The sequence below is a fragment of the Odontesthes bonariensis genome, chromosome 23 (genome assembly GCF_027942865.1).
Source record: "Odontesthes bonariensis isolate fOdoBon6 chromosome 23, fOdoBon6.hap1, whole genome shotgun sequence".
NCBI classification, from domain to species: Eukaryota; Metazoa; Chordata; class Actinopteri; order Atheriniformes; family Atherinopsidae; genus Odontesthes; species Odontesthes bonariensis.
Window position 1 is genome coordinate 28,197,271 of NC_134528.1, and position 18,001 is coordinate 28,215,271.

General features: G+C 41.6%; 1 protein-coding gene across 10 annotated transcripts in view; it reads left to right on the top strand.

Moving 5' to 3' along the window:
* Window positions 1-18,001, top strand: part of myocd (myocardin) — a 182,075-nt gene that overhangs the window by 135,265 nt on the left and 28,809 nt on the right. For 3 of the 10 annotated variants that reach the window (XM_075457394.1, XM_075457399.1, XM_075457400.1), the window contains exon 1: window positions 15,218-15,725. The exons of the other annotated variants lie outside the window; for them this stretch is intronic. In XM_075457394.1, the coding sequence (XP_075313509.1) occupies window positions 15,671-15,725 (55 nt within the window). In that variant the 5' untranslated portion in view covers window positions 15,218-15,670. Of the gene's footprint in view, window positions 1-15,217; window positions 15,726-18,001 lie in introns of those variants that run through there. 10 annotated transcript variants of the gene reach the window in all.

Here is an 18,001-nt window from a genome sequence, read left to right on the forward strand (position 1 = left end):
CTTCCTCCTACTCGTGTCCCTGTCGTCCTCCTGGCTCTTGTGAAGCCTGTGAGTCGTTCAGGCTGTGATCATGGCGCTGATCCGCAACTCAGTGGAAAAGCAGCCAATGACATCATACTTCACCGTGGAAATGCATCTGTGGGAGACAGAAAGTGACACCTCTGGTCATTGTGACACACAATCTGTCTCACCCACCAAGTTCACACTCTGAGTCAGATCTAATTTTGGTAACAAGTGTGTGTTGCACTGGTATTCCAAAGATCTGCACCCTGCAACTGCAAGACCTTTATGTTTTCTTCATGGTTATGATGATTTAGTACTTGACTTGCACCGCTAAGTACAGGAAGAAGGTAATTACAACTGTATTGAGCCCAGCATTTTGGGCTGTTGAGCTATTTGATAACCATTTAGTAAAACATTATGTGAAACTATATCTACACCTGATGCTTTTGAGCAAAACCAAATTCTAAAAGCCTAATTCATTTACTTTACACGACTGAGCCTTGTAATTTAATTAATTACCAGAGTGTGTGTGTATATAAAAGAATAATAAACAAGTCTGTGTGACATTTCTAATAATTTGTAACTGCTGTCATTTCAACAGAGCAAATCCATAGACGGCAGTCTGTACAAACTCTGTGGACACTATGACCGAACACGGTGTGATAATGACAGGCTTCAGGAGATTTTTGTGTCCAGAATCTGTCTGTTATAATGCAATAACAATCAGTTGTGTGTGTAGGCTCAAACAATAATTTTTGTATCTCGTAAAGTTTACTGCCAGAGCCAAGTTCATCTGGTGCTTTCCCTGTTTTCTCTGACACCGATGAATCAATGGATAGCTTCAGGTTTTTCATAGCTGTCCAAATGCAACCTTCCCAGTTGAAAGAGTTACTGATACCTCATAAAGAAAGAAGCATCAGTTTAATACCAAAGCAAACATACTTCTGAGGCCTCATATTAGTCTGTCTCAGTTGTTGTCAGGGTTTTTTGTTGGCATCCAACCTACATGTTATAATCAGGAGTTATTCCTTCTCTGTTTTACCAGCCCATTCTTACTCTGACTGCATCATACACCCATAGTTTATAGCGAGGAACACCAAAAGTAAACTGGAAAGCTGGACCAAGTTGTTCACAAACTCTGGTCCCGCCCCGTTAGCCAATTCAACAGCATCAGCTTCACTTTATCCTATTACTCAATCAATCACGAGGGCTTCCAAATGCACCAAGCCTGGAGAGGTGTGATGGAGTTAACACATACATACACACACACGCCAGAGACCACAGAGATAGGACAAAGACAACAAAAACACACATGTAGCCCCTTTCAGAACCCTAGAACAACATTTGATCATGACCCAGTGAGGGTCCCTGGGGTGGTAAAAGCAAGCATTACCACGTAGCTGTTGGTGCCCCTTTGTTGATTCAGCTTTTGGAATCAGGCAAGGAAGAAAGAAAGGTTTGTCTGACAGAATTACCTATCGCAGCAAAAATAATAAAAAATGGCAACGTACCGAATCAATGGGTCAATGTGACGATAGCATAATTTCTTACTGACAAGTCCCATAAGTCAGGCCTCTCAACATCCCACAGAGAGGAGATAGCACGTGCAGCCATGTGTTTGGTTTGAATGCAGAATGGTAGAAAATGTCACCCCTGATGAATGCTCTGTGGTGCTGATAAGGCATACTCCCCTCTGAGTGAACATGCACACACGCATGACATATGTGCATAGACAGATAAACAAACACACACACACAAAGATGTCGACCTAAAAATAAGTCTTCAGCCCTGAGGAGTCAAGTGAAGTCCAGCCCAGCAGATACCAGCTCTGTACCCATGGATCAGTCTGTGGCCCATGGCAACCCCTGTGTCTGCTCTCTATCTGTCAGCCACCTCAAAAGCTGTTCCCAGATCAGATCACACAGCAGCTGAACTGCACTATGTACGTCAGAATGTTGTTTTGGTTTTTTATTGAAGGATAGAAATCTGACGGGTTATCAGTGTCTGGGCCAGCATGTTATATTCTGTCAAATAAGCATCATTGGTGGAGGAGGGCTGGTAGGGTTGAGAGGAGGACTGAGCAGTAGGGGTGGGGTCATACCAACAAATACATGGCTCCAGCCGGTCCTCAATGAGAGAAAGAATGTGCTGGCTGACAGGCCATTTCAGTCAGGCCATTTAGGAAGTGCTAGACAGGTTTAGAAAATCCAGAAAGCTAAATATTTGCTCTGGTCAATCTTTTCTTTCAGATTCTACAGGTTCTGTAATGATACTGTGGTGGGTCCTCTCACCACACTCTGATTCAAAGTGATGTGATGGGGATGTGGATCTGGGTTGTTCTTATCTATACTGGCTTACAGAAGAGTTACTAACTATTGGCCATTTTTAGACTAGGTGAAACTATGGAAAGATTACATTTTGAGCAGCACCACAAAGATTTTATGAGTAACAAAGCTAAATAGAAGTTAAGATTGTTTGGATATTGTGCTTAAATCTCCAGGTTTTTTTTTTTAGTACTCAGCAAATATTTCTGTGAACATGAATAGTTAAAGAAGACAATGCATTTTCCAGAGATATAAGAACTATGTTGTATATTGATATATTGTATGAACACTGCCATTTCAAAGAAACTTTCTACAATCCCCATTTCCATAAATGTTTGGAAGATAGAAAATTAAATCGGTAATTTATTACCTTTATTACACAGGCAAAAGTACAAGTAACTCTTTTTAGAAAATATAAACAAATTTTGAATTTAATGCCAGCAACACACAATGGGTCAATCATTGTGGGTTTGAGGCATTGAGGGTGTCAGGATTGGGTGTAAAAGGAGCATCCACCAAAGGTCTATTCTTTTCCAAGCAACAAACGGGTGGTGGCTCACCACTTTCAGAAAATCATCAAAAGGTTCTAAAATAAAAATCTCTTTGAACATCCATAAATCATGATGTTCTGAAAAGATTCAGGGAGTCTGAGGAAATCTCAGGGGCCGTTTACACGGAAACGAAAATGGGTTAAAAACGCAAAACCTTTTTGCGGATGCACTATATCGTTTAGATGGAAACGGCGTTTTGGGGGCATGAAAATGCAAAAAAGTGAAAACGCCCTCCAGAGTGGAATTCTTAAAAACGCTCCACTGTCGCGCCACCGTGTAAATGATGAAAACGCAAAACTGCGTTTCTCGTCACATAGAAATAACGTGACACGCATAATAAAGCGCCAGGAAACCGTGGGAAACACATCAGTAGGCTATCAACATGTCCGTCCGATGAGCGAGAGTAGTAAAGAACAGACCAAAGTGGTGGGATAACTTCATGAATGGAGTGGTAGACGACCAAGCGTGGCATGAAAATGTTCGCATCTCGAAGGAGTCTCTGTTTGCCCTGAGTGAGGAACTCCGTCCTCACATTGAGGGACAAGTAACAAACATGCGGGTGCCTGTCCCTGTCGTTAAGAAGGTAGCTTGCACACTTTTGCGTTTCCGTATGCACGCAGAGTTTCACCCTAAAACGCTCGTCTAAACGCAGATTTAAAAGTGAAAACGAAACGCCACTTTTGCGTTTTGGTTTCAGATCGTTTCCGTGTAAAGGTAGCCTCAGTGCAGAGGGCCCAAGGACGGAAACTACTGTTTAGATGGTCGTGACCTTCGAGACAGAACTGCACATGCCACCATGATCAATGTATCCACATGAGCTCAGAGTGCTTTGGGAAAACCATTTTTTTTGCCCAACACAGTCCTCTACGGGACCCAGAAATGTAACCTGAAACTGTATTACACAAGGAGGAAGCCATATATCAACTCAGTGCAGCAACACCACTGAGTCCTCTGGACACCAGCTCATCTGAGATCAACAGAAACCCAGTGGACACATTTTCTGTGGTCAGATGAGTCCATGTTTCTGCTGCTTTTTTGAATGATACATATGTGTGGTTCTACATGACAAAGATGAGAAAGACCACCCAGGCTGTCATCAGAGAAACGAGCAAAAACCAGCATATATGTGATGGTATGGCTGTGCATCAGTGTCCATGGCATGCTACTTGCATAAGTGTGAAGATACCATTGATGTAGAAGTGTAGATTGGGATTTTGTGACACGGTGTAAAAATCCAATTTGGCGTTCACTCAAACCGTTATGAAATGTTTTAGGTTTGTTTTGTTTAAGATAGTGAAAATCCAAGCTTATTTGATTTCTACATGATCTTGAAAGTTAAAAAAAACTGTAACTGGAAAAAAATCCTATGCTAGTTAATTCATCTTCACCAGTTTGGCAACAGAGACAGAGCACTGAGTAAACAAATAAACAAACAAATAAAAAAATAAGTCTGGAAAAAACACAGCCAGATGTCTCTGCAAACAGAGCAGACTACCCCCAGTTGGTTGAGGCAGATGGCTGACCTTCCTGAATCTGGTTCTGCCAGATGTTTGTTCCCGATAAAAAGGAGTTGTTTTTCATTGCCTCATGCATGCTCAGGTTTGGATTGAAGAGAAGTTTTGATACAATCTGTTGGTTTCCTTAGCTAGGCAACTTTTTTCTATAGGCTTTGTATGAACTGGACTAATTTAGAATTTAATTCATTTGATTTGATTATAATTGTATGACAGTGAATTAGATACTCAGTGGGGTTACATGGCACTGAAAGGATCAGATAATTGGCTAAATTACAATAAGAATGAGCTGAGCAAGGGTAATTATCCTTGGATAAATGGCGGTGAATGAATCGGATCAGAGGCACAAACCCTGTCATACTCCGATACGATAGGTGGCGCTGTACCCATTTCAACTATTGCTAACAGAGCCACTTCCGGTTGACCCCTTCAACACCAAACTCAGGCATTCAAGAAAATGGCGAATGAAGAGCAAGATGAAGGTACGTCCCTCTACATTTGGTCTGTGATGAGCTGCTTATTGCACAAGCGCGATGCACAACGGCGCATTCGGCATGATGTTTTTCTTTCTGACGGCAACTACAACAGTAATATCGTCTCTTCCGACTTCCGGTTCCCGACCCCGGGAAAAAAATCTCGAGCATGCGCAGAACGCAAAGTCTAATGCATCACGTGCTTCACCGTCGACAAGCGCGTTTATTTTGATTTTCGACCGAGTTATCTTGCGGTCTTAATCCGATGGCGAGTAACTCGATTCGATGCAATTTCTTGTGAGATTAAGGGTCTACATGCACTTAATAACTCAATCTTATTGTAATTTAGCCAATTATCTGATCCTTTGAGTGCCATGTAACCCCACTCAGTATCTTTGAAGTGCATTGACATGACACTTTTTGCGATTTGGCACAAAATTAATAAAACTGAATTGAATTCGATTGAATATACACCAAACAGACACCACAAACAAGGAGAGACAACAAACTCTACTAAGCATCAGAGCATGTGAACGGAGCTGAATGATAAGAAGTTCCGCTCCTCGCTCACATAGGTGTTCGCTCAGTTCCGCTCCCAGCTCACCAAAAAAATCTATTCCGCTCCGGGAGAAATCGCTCCACGCTCTGTCAAATTTTAAAGAAGGAGAAATTCATGCAGGGACACACTGCATGGCGTACGTGTAGCGGGTTTTTTGCGTGACACAACAAACAGTTTTTGAAGTGCAGGCTAACAGTTTTGCTAATTGTTGAAGACTCAGGTGAATTCTGGGTGGATTTGTGCATGCCCTGGACTCGTGGTGTGAGCGGTATCGGAGCGAAATTGGAGCCCATTTGATAAAAACTCGCTCCAAGCTCCAACTATATTTTTCATGCTCCGCTCCTCACTCCTCCGTTCACACGCTCTGCTAAGCATACATGTTGACCCAGACATTTGATTGCAGCCGATTGTTGGCTTGATGTTTAAGAGCCCAAAATGGAAATGCTTCGGTACAGTTGTTGAAGTAAACCATGACACATGATGTAAATCTTAAATCAATAATCAATAATAATCATAATTCAATTCACTTCAATTAAATTCAGTATATAGCACCAACTCACAACAAATGTCATCTCAAGGCACTTCAAAAATAAAGCCAAATTCAAGTGAATAGTCCAATTCATTGTAATCCAATCAGTTTCAATTAATTAAATTCCAAATTTGTCCAAATCATACAAAGCCAAATTTTTTTTTTAAAGTTGCAGTGCTAAGGAAACCAACAGATTTCAGCAAAACTTCTCTTAATTCCAGTCTCCCGTCCTGAGCATGCACAAGGGGACTGTGGAAAGAAAAAAAACTATCTTTCAACAGGAAGAAACCTCTGGCAGAACCAGACCCAGGGTGGCCATCTGCTTGACCAGTTGGGGGTTGAAAAGACAGGAAAGAGCTGATGATGAGGGAAAATGGCAACAAGTATGTCAAAGCCATTCCCATCACTTTTTAATGCCCGTGTTTGCTTTCTGTCGTATTTCAGGTTAGTGTTTGGCTCTGTTGTGTGTTTCCATGTTTTGCACTGGTTTGAGGGCACTGCCAGTGTACACTTCATTTTAGAGATGTCAATTTCCTCAAGTTATGGAGCATTTTTGTACCATGTATATTTGCCCAGAAATTATTTCAACTAAAAAAAACATTATATTACAAACTTACAAATGTTATAATTAATTGGTTACTCTTTATAACTCAGTCAAGCATGATGAAAGACGTTTGCTCAGCAATGATGGTTCGCCTTTCATCTGGCCCGTTAGTCATGGACGCACACATTAACAACAACAAAGTAGACTTTGAGTTATTAAATTTCTGATAGTGAAGTTTCAGGAATACCACATAAAGCCAGGGCATAGCCCTTGGTAAAAGGCAGGAATTAGAGCTAAGCTGTGGTGATGCAGGCCCATCTCTGAGCTCAAGCCTCGCAGATATACACCCCTCCTCCCTGCCCATGCTTGTGTGGCCACCCGCCAGCGCTTCCAGACTACAGCGGAGGCAAAGTCAATTGCCGAAATCTAAACAACCACGAAAACACAAAACAGTATCTCCCCTTGGTGTTTAAGGTTTTTACATGATGTGGAGACAGCCTATTTCCCTTATGCTCTTGTTGTGCTTTGAGATTCCATTCAGATTGGTTGCAGCGTCAAAGTCTCTCAAACATGTTGACATTTCCAGCCCGGCGGCAGACGTGTGGCTCGGGACGCCGCGGAGGTCCGAGGAGGGATTGCAGAGTGAAGGTGACCGAGCCTGAGAGCAGATAAAGATGAAGAGTGAGCACAAAGGAGGGATGTAAGGGGAGACAGGAGGGGAGGCTGCTGGCTCAGGCTCGTCTTTCTGTCACTTCTGGTTTGGATTCGGCTCGCTCCCACTGGAAGTTCTTCATTATAAACCACAGCGCAGAAACTGAGAGGAAACACTGAACCTGACTCCACGTCTGGCTCTGTCCACGTCTCAACTTTTCTTTCCCACCCTCCTTCACCTCTTCTTTTACTCTAACATTACGTGTCTGTCTCATCCAATCTCATTCTTTCTCCATGCCCTCTGTTCTCTTGTATCCTTTATACTTCACTCACTTTGTTTGCATTTCGCTATCTCCACTTTTCTCTGACGTCTTTTTGTTTTTACCCACCCCGCTTGTGTCGTGGGAAACCCCTCAGTTGTCTGATAAGGCTGATTGGGTGCTGATAAAAAGATCAAGTCTCTCTGTTAATCCAACTCCAACTCCATCATCTGACCTTGTATCAACCCATGTCCCCTCTATGACATTGGGGCAAAAATGATAGATGATAGCTTACAAAACATATATTCAAGTTGATTCTTATGCTGGAAAATCAAGAAAACACACTTTGAAACATGCTGTGGTGGATAGTAAACTTCCACTGCTAAGATAGTTTGTCAGGCAGCCATAACTAGCAATGGAGCGACTGATTAGTTAGTTGAAAGTCAGAGTTTACCTGAGGGCCAACCAACACGCAGACAGTGGTTAGAGCGGAGCAGGTCTCTGAGACAGAGCAGCACAGCAGCACTTAGACTGAGACAACACAGCTGCTGCAGTTGGGGCCACAGAGGCCACTACGCTTGCCCCTTCACAAACACACACACACACATTCATGTACATGGACACACACATTCACACAGAGTACCCTCCTCGACCCCACCCATATCCTGTGCACTCCTGACCCAACAACCTCATCTCTTGTTGTTAAACAAACTCTTTACCCGATCTGTCAATCTCCTTATCTTCCATCATCTTTGTCTCTTCCTATTTTGTGTCATCTCATCCCTGTGGCGCGCCATCGCGCACGTCCCTGCCAGATGTCTGATCCATCCTTTTGTTCCTGTACATTTACAGTACAATACTACCTATATTCTCTCCTCAAGTCGTCCCGCTTTCTGTGGGCCACATAAACCTCTTAAGGGGCCCTGGGCCTAAGAGCAACATTTTGACTCCATACACAGAGCACACAGCAGACTACACATGTCAGATTTATTATCTTTCTGGAGACGGAGATATTAATCCTATCCTTGAACCTAAGGCATCCCAAGGGTGTTTTTAGCCTGCAGAATGGTCTGAACCTGGGTTCATGTTTTCGTCACATTGTATTCATTTGATCCAGTTGCACTTTATGGAGGCGCACCAATCAAATTTGCATGAGATACATACAATCAATGACATGATCCCTCAAAACTTACCATTGTTAGGTTTTGAGACAGGCTGTATATGTGTGATGGCAGGTGGCCAGTCACACTTTAAATGAATGGAGAAAAATGTTAATTTTGTTGTAACTCACATAATATTATGGCATTACTGCCAGCAACATCAAGTTCCAGCACAATAGTCTGAGCTAGTTTGAATTCGCCCAAACGAACGTCTTTTTCATACAAAAACTGTGCTGTTGCTGACAGGCAATGAGGCAAAGACTGTAGTCCTGTGGAACTGTTGTGTGAGTCTATTTTAGAAGAAATAAACTTGGTCCCTTCTCCAAGTGCTTCCATGGCTTATTTTTTCTTTCTCTAGTTGTGGCGTTAGTCTGTCATAAATCCTGGCATTAGGCCAAAAGTCCAACCCTTCCTTAATATATTTTTTCTCATCACAAACAAAGCAAAACCAGGTTCAGTTTGATTTGGCCTGAGATTACGTTATTGTTGGACAAAACTTTGGCTGTTTGGTCCAGAAGGCTTGGATGTTTGGTTCAAGGAACGTTTCACACTTGTAATTTTACCTGAAAAGTTTGAAAGTCTAGACTAAACAAGTTAGGTGTGAAACTACTCAAGGCAGAGAATAAACTGATATAGACAACTGGTCCTGTTGCAGGCCTTATTGTTCAGGTACTTTCCTTTTACATCTGCGTGCCAGTATGGTGCACACCAGCATACTTAGACTGTGCAGAACTTCCAAATTTACAGGAATCTAAACAATGAACATGGAGAAAATGAAAGGGGTTCTGTATTTTGTTGAACAGGTGACAGCTTCTGCATTGTAGATTGTGTTTCAGGCCCTTAAATCAAGAATGTTGGATATCTGGTTATATTTGCTCTGACACTGCCTCTACTGGTCAAGAAAGATAGCTGAAGGAACATCATGAGACTGATGAATTTTGGTAGAGTTGGGTCATTTGCTGAGTTGTGTGTAGCACTTGTGCCAAAGAAAAAGGTTTTCATGTCTTTAAAACACAAACTGTGAGTCGTACAAAAGAGAAACTGAATTGATATTTCTCGAGGAAAGATAGGATCTGCTTTTGGGACATTTTTCTGACCTCTAATTAAGCTGGCCGCTAATGCCGTTAGCTTCCAGTCTCTGTGGCTATGTTGTGAAATCATCCTAATGCTGCACTCTTATTTGCTCAGTGAAGCTGAAATGTACACAGGAATGTAAAAACGAAACAGAAAATTAAATACACTTGGGGAAATAAATGGGGGAATAAATTAAAATTCAATGGCAACCTGCATGCTCAGGATGGGAGATTGGATCAGACTGAAGTTTCGGTGAAATCTGTTGGTTTCCTTAGCGAGACTTCTTTCTTTGAATTGGCTCTTTCTGTATGAATTGGACTAATTTGGAGTGTGATGAATTGGATTTTATTGAATTAAAATTGTATTACAATGAATTGGATTGTAATTGGCTTGAATTGGATTGTATCTTCAAAGTGCTCCAAATTGTCATTTGTTGTGATTTGGCGCTATATAAATAAAACTGATTTGAATTGAATTTAAGTTCAATTATTACCTCATTAGTACAAAGTTAAATTAATATAATTAGAGATTAAAGCAGAAATATTGATTTCATAAACATTACAGACATTAGTTATAGCATGAATTATATTTTATTTTATTGGAATTTAGAGATATTAAGATATTTCATTTATTGAGCCATTTCTATATTTTAGTATTTATTTAGAACTATGGCAGTTTTAATTCTCAATAGCCATCGTCCTTTGGTGCTGGACGCAGGCAGGAAGGATGGACAGAAAAGAGAGTTGAAGGGATGAAGGAGATAAAAGTTTGAAGATTGCCTCTCATTCGCTCCAATCTAACTGCTGCTTCATACAGTTTTCACTGTGTACAGCACATGTTCCACTAATACTGTACTGGACAGTGCATACCAGTACGCCTCCTCCTGTGACTGTCTCCCAGGCAAATGGCTGAGGGACAGCTGGAGTCCCCGGATGGCATTTGAGCAGAGATATTCAAAACATTTAGACTACGTGACTTTTCCTTTAAGCAACAAGAGTTCCTACATGCCACTGATCCATCGTTTGCTGGAAGTGATAACAATGACAGCAAAGTGACGATCTGCTAAAAAAAAAAAAAAAATCCAGACAGGGTGGATATAATAACTGTTTGTAATTCCCTTGCCCAGTCTGGACATAAATTTTACGATATTTTGTGCAGTTTGGCCATTTTAGCAACATCTCACATCTGCTTTATCTAAAACACAAGAAATCGCACAAAACACTAACAGTCATTTTTTGATCTACACGTCTGCACAGTTTGCCAATAAACACGCACTGTGGCATTATGGAATGTGGACTTTTTTTCATATTGTAGACAAAGATGTTTAAGTGATCCCAGCACAGAAGTTTTTTTTTTTTCAGTATCCACATCACTATCCAATAACAATGGGTCTGACCATCATTGGTCACTCATCTGCACGCCTGCTGTACATAATGTACAAAATGTGCACTCGGAGCTGTCTAATTGGTGTACGAGTGTGATCTTCAGTTCCCTTTGCAGTCTTATCACACACATTGTAACACAGACACAGACACCCGCAGACATGTGCGGCTCCAGACAGTTCAGATGAGACTTGTCATGTCTGTTGACATGGGGCCCAATTAAAGGGGAGGATTAAGCCAGGGCTGGGTGACCTCCTCAGGAATCTGTCCGAGATGCTGTGTGTACACTGTCAAAACCTTCTGACAGACCTTCCCTTTAAGCACTTTCACCTGCTAATTAAAACATTGGTCTATTGTGTGTGTGTGTCTGTGTGTGTGTGTGTGTGTGTGTGTGTGTGTGTGTGTGTGTGTGTGTGTGTGTGTGTGTGTGTGTGTGTACATGTGCACCTGTGTAATTTGAGTGTGTGTTCATTAAATGCACACACACAAGGCAAATACACTTGCGAATGTCCAGGACAAATTTGCAGCCCAAGAAGCTTCTATGTAAATATTTGACTTGAGTATTGTGCCGGTTTTTGGAGCACGCTCCAGCACACGTCAGCACACAGACTTACAGCAATCGTTTATTACATTAAAATATTTTATGTTTTGGTGTGCGCATCTCACTGGTGTGTGTAGAAGCTGCTCAGCAACAAAACCCGAGCAGTGTTTATGGTGTAAAGAGATTAAGATGGATAGCAACGAGGCAGAAGCAGTGAGGTGTTTCTGGGCAAAGCTCTCAGTGACCAGCACTGTGACTACAGTTTTAAAAAAGACCCGAAATAATCCCACTGTGCACTTTATTTGTAAAAATTAGTGGTATGATAGTGAAAGCCAAAATCTTGTTGAGATGGTCCTAAAAATCTGCCAGTGATATGATTATACGATTGTAAAAGTTATGAAAAACGCAGAAGGTGATTAGAAACCAGTTCAAAAATACAAGGGGTTCTGTTTGTCAAAAAGTGGGTTTCACACAAGTTCTCACTGACACCTCAGCACCAATGCAGCTACATCTATCTGTGTGCTAAAACATGTAAAATGGAGTAAAATATGTCAATTAAAATTCACGCAGGATTTGAAAAGATATATCTTATCCAAGACCAAAACATATAAAGCCATTTGTAAGATTTTAAGAGTTTTTCTGTCAAAGTGGTTGCAGTGTTGCTTTGGAAGCAGAGCCTAACGTAGAGCCTGTTTCGACTCCAAACAGGAAAAAAATGGTAATATGCTAGTACCAACACTGGAAAAAATGCCCCTCCAAAAATAAGTGAAAAAAAAAACAAATACAAGACGTTTTTGCTTGAAATAAGCAAAAAAATCTGCCAATGGAACTAGTGAAAATCAGCTTGTCAAGATTTCTTGAAATAAAATGTGATATTTAGGACTTTTGAGTTAAAAGTGATCTTGAAATTAGCTTCAAAACCTCTTCAAATGAAAAAAAAAGCTTGTTTCATGTGAAATGACTCAAAACAAGATGTTTTCAAGACTTTTTCACTTAACAAGATATTCAAGATGTATCATATTAAAACAAGTCCCTATATCTGGCTGAAATGAAACTTGTTAGGCAATTGTGTCTTATATCAAGTGTAATGAGATACTAAATGAGAAAAATATACTTGGTAAGATTTAGATTTTTTCCAGTGAACTCTTCGCTGGACCAGAGCAAAGAACCGCTTACACTGGTTGCTGAGAGAGGGTTTATGGAGAGCAACCACACCAACTGAAATGTGACCACCGTGTTCATGTTTTATATTGCCAGTTGGGTATGTAAATGCTGGTCAATTCATCACATAGAGCTGCAATCGCTGTTTGCAACTGAAATTTTAAACAGAGCCACAGTTTGGAGTTACAGTTATTAACATTCTCAAGTGTTTTAATATCAACTGGCATTTTTATAACCTGATCAAAATGGCCCAATAAATCCCATTTGTATCGCCATTCATTGATTAACATTTGGAGACACTGGTTAGCATGGCAGAGCGCACTCAGAATCATTAACTGTCATTTAAAACACACAGATTAAAACTATACTGGTAATATGAATAAATCCATTTGCTGAGAGAACAAGACAAACTGTGATCTGTTGTTTTTGTTAAGATAAACTGCATCCCTGCACTATGGTCTTCTACAGGAATTTGGATTTCAAACATCAAACAGAAAGTCAAACATATATTGGAGGAGACATTTAAAGAAACGTGGCTCTGTTGTGGCTCTCTGGCTGTGGAAAACCAAAACCAACTTAGAAGTGGCTGTAGCACCAGGCCTGTAACCGCTTAGGTCAAAAAGGGTGGTCTGATTATATAATTAACATTCATTAACGTGTTTTTTCACAACAAAGTGACTTGAATTTATCACTGAAATATCAAGCACTTTTGTTATGTTACTCAACTAATTCCTTCTTTAGCACCACAATAAGCTGAAAAACAACAGAAAGCTCTGCAGAGTTGATGTGAACAGCAGGGAAATTTCTCTGCAGGTTTGTTACCTCCTTTAATTTCACACTGTCATTTGTTAGTATTCAAATATAGGTTTGCGCAGTTTTAAACATTAATTAAACTATCTTGTAAACAAAAGAAGAGTAGTTCAGCAAAGTTTTTATTTGGGTTATAATACAAAGGGAGTTTGTTACCATGAACAAGACCTTTTACACCAAACATCAATGCTACTGCTTTCCATTTATATAGGAATAGTGATTGTTGTATTCTAGCTTTCTCTTTCATTAGATAAAATAATTCAATAAAAAAAACTCACATGAGAAACAGAGGCTAGTTACCTTAACCTGAAACAGTTGAAATAATCTTACAAAAATGATATCTGTCTTTTTTTGTTTTAAATCTTGGATAAGAGAAAGTAAGAGTTTATCCGAAAACAAGATGTGATTTTTTTTTTACACTGTCAGGACAGGAAGCCTGACTAGTCCTCAGACACTTATTGTCTTTTACTGTTTAGCCTGCCCTTCATCCTCAACTGTAATCACTGAACCCTTTAATCTGGGTTTAGTGAGACAGTAGCTTTCAGGAACAACTGATATCCCGGACATTCACACCTGCTTCACAACAAGGACGCAAGACATTCCAACACATACTACAACATTTTTACACTTTTTATAATGTTTTTACTTTCAACCATGGTGTCAGACTCCATAAATCACTCAAATCAAACCTAATAATAAACCACTGTAAATCTTTAGGGGGTCCAGCTGACGTCCCATGTTGACAGACGTCTAGGAGGCTCTGCCCCATATAGGAGGTTCAGCTGGTGAACGCTGTCCTCAGAGGAGCCCGGGCCCAGAGCTTAGTTCAACTCGGACAAATGTCCAGCTGGTATGTGGAAGCTGGAGGAGGGGATCCTTTGTTGAACACGGGCTGACAACATAAACGGGGTGCCTCTCAGCTGCTGGGTAACTGAGCGAACGCAGCTGATCAGCGCTGTGTGTCAGTGAAGGAGATGTGTAAAAAGACACGCTGACAGACGTTCAGACGGAACAGAGGATTTTCCTCCCGAACAGCTTTCACTTATCATCAGTGAAGTTGTGATTTTTTTTGGTTGAAATTTTGCCATGCTTCTACTGAAAGGACCATAAAAGCCTCTTTATCTACAGAACTGGGATTCTGTGTCCAAACATCCTTTGTTGTTCGATTTGTCAGTATATATTATAGACTGGCCTTCAGATCAGTGAGGCTAACGGATCACTGTTGCACCCGAGTCTGCTAAATTTTCCAGAAGGTTTTCCAAAAGTGTTTTTTCTTTTCCTAACGAAACTAGCTTATCCAGGGGCTCAGATCTTCTGGGTTGCCCAAACTTTTACATGGTGGCCCTTCTTTATTTTTCACTCTAAAATTGTAAAGATTAAATAATACACTCATCTCATGTTACTATTTGTAGTGACAGAAATCTTTAATCCAAACTTTTGCCGCTCCACATGGACTTAAACACACAGGGAAGAAGTGAAACTGGTCGCCATTCCCGCTTTCCCATTTCTTCCTCATGGCTGTATTGCTGCCCCACTATCTGCCTCTGAGTCGCTATCTTGATCTTCCTCTCCCCATCCACAGTAACTCTCCCTCTCTCTCCTCTAATGACAGTCAGCTGGGCTGATAGGCAGATATATTTACACTGGTGGCAAGGGAGGAAGAAGTCATCAGCCAAACCCTGCTCTGCCTCCGGGCTCCGGCGGGCGGGGCTTGGAGGAAGCCCTTGCCGGCTAGCCCCTCCCTGAGTAGGGCATATCTCTGTGTGTTGTCCCTGGCCCTGCTCAGAGCTCTCAACTAGATGGGACCAAAGCCTCATCGGCCCGCAGACTCACACACTCCCACATCAGCTTCTCCAGGAGAGAGCAAAGAAGAGGGAAGCAGCAGCAGACAGAGCGGAAAGCTGCTGCTGGCCCCACACTGACTGAGAGACAGACAACAAGAAACCAAGTCTTGTTATCTTCCCAAACTTTTTTTCCTTTTTTTAAAGCTGTTGATGAGGAAGCCGGGGTCAGCTCTGCCTCATCTCAGTCTGGGCTCCACGGAAGTCTGGCCGGGTCAAAGTGTGTACTACTTCTTGAGTACCTGTGACTTGTTTTTGCAACTTTTGAACACTGGAACTGTACTGTGAGCATTATGACTCTTTTGGGCTCTGAGCACTCCATACTGATACGAAGCAAATTTAGATCAGGTAAGTCCAGTGGGCCAACGGCCACTTTTTACTCCTCTGTACACACTCTCTCTGTTTATCAGCTGTGTACAGCTCTGTTTACCCTCCAAACACTTTGCCTGCCAACACATGGCATCCATAGGCAATCTTATATACATTTTGCCATTCATCTGTCTTCGTGGATGAGTTCTGTTGACACTCACAATGTGCTCTTCAGTAACACCAGCCAAGTGACAGGTGTATGCAATATACTGCTGGCATGTGATGGTACAGGGAATACCAGAGGGAGACGGCATGAGTCAGAAATTCTCCTGAGTACAGAGTCAAACGGCACCTTGTCACTGTGTGATGGATTTACAGCTGAGTGTGTTCTTTGATGTTCGCCTGCCTTCTTGTAAATGTGCGACATGTGAGCGGGATGTCTTGGGCAGGTTAGTGCACTTGCTCCCTGCCAGCAGCTAACCTGCTGCTGCTTAGGGAAGCCAGCCAGGCGTCCAGTCCTCTCTGATAAAAGAAGCGAGATTAGACATTGGAGAGGGGTCAGAGGTTATCTAAATATGGCTGTACTGGAAACCTACGGTGCACATGTGTGCGTGTGTTTGTGTGTGTATGTACCTAGGCAAATCAAAGAGGGAAGACTGATTTAAACTCCACTTGACACACATCAGATGTTGGGGCTTTGCATCCATCTATCTCCTTCACATATACACACTTTCTTCATTTACTTTGAAGATACAGTCTGTGCCCTGAGTATGTTCTTTTGAACTGTAGAACCACAGTATGTGTAGTCTGACCAACACTGCCACCTCCCTGAGGAAAATATAACTGATAATGGCAGCAACCCAAGCCACTGTGAGGCTTAGTGTAGATGAAGCCTTCTGCCATGCTGCTGTTGGTGTTCAAATCGTGGGCCAGAGTGGCTCTGCTTCGTGCTTCCACTTTGCCTGTGAGCTGTAATTGCGTTCCAGAGATGGCGGGCTAAATGACGCTTTTCCTCTGAGCTGTTTAGAGCACATCAGCAGGCTGGGAAATGACCCTCTGTGCTACTGGGACCATGAGAGGGAGGATTTGCTGCATTCAAAAGCAGCAGGAGGCTTTTCACGAAGGTGGCTCAGGGTCTGTGTTGCTCTAACCCATGTGCTCCAACTGGATAATATGACACAGATGTACAGATGCTGTCTTTTGAGTTTTACAGAGGGCCTAATTCTGGGTGATACATGTAACAACCAATGTGACTGCTTGAGCTAAATTATGAGTGCATGAGGGAGCTATTGTGCGTAAGAGAAGTAAAACTGCCCGTAAATCTCTATGATAACTGCTGATGACAGGGGGAGTCTAAGACACACTGGTTGTGCACGATTTACAGTTTTCTTTAAACTGCAGGAGCTCGAGTTACATTCAGCACCCTGTGAAAGCTGGTGAATGTTTCTCCTTTTCCACCACACTTGAAATACATTATCACGGGAACTGCTGCTGTTTGATTAAAGCCTGCAGGGCGGCTGTTTCTCGGGAGGAAGATTGAAAGGTCGGTGGTTCGACTCCTGGTTCCCCACATGTCAAAGTGTGGCAAGACACTGAGCCCCACATTTCCCCCAAGATTCATCAGTGTGTGAATGGGAATACGAAAAAAATCCTGCATACAGTATATAGAGTGCATTCCATAGAGTGTATACCATTTATTTACAGTTTTTAGGTTTTTTTTACAGTCTTAATTGTAAATTCTGATGCTATAATTCATATCGCTTACTTGCTAACTGAGATAAAATACTCTCCAACATTGTAGCAGGTTCGATACTGCTTTTCATATTATGACACTTACTGATGAAAGCTTTCAGTGACAATGAATGGCCCCCTAGCAGCACAAAAAAAAAAGCTTTCACCTGTACTTTTTTTTTTTCTTTCAACACAAATCTGCATCACCTTACTATCTGTCCCACTGTTGACCACAAGACACTGTCCGTGGAGTGACCCCAGAAACATCTATGGTGAAGTTTTCTGTTTTAAGGTGGATTTTCACTTGTGTGAAAAACTATTAGACTAAAATAAACCTAATAGTTCATTTAAGAATACCTGTTTATCAGAAGTTTGACAGTCATGCTCGCACATCTGTCGCAACCACAATCCTGCCTGTGCTGAGGAAAGTTCAGAGAATAAAGGGACAAATGTAAGCAGTCACATTGGCTCAGTTGTTGAAGTTTAAGAGTACAAGTGAGGTGTAAGTATCAACCTGCTTCTTTTGTGTTTTGTGTTCATAAATATGAACACTTGTAAATGTGGCTGTCAATTTGTTCTTTGTT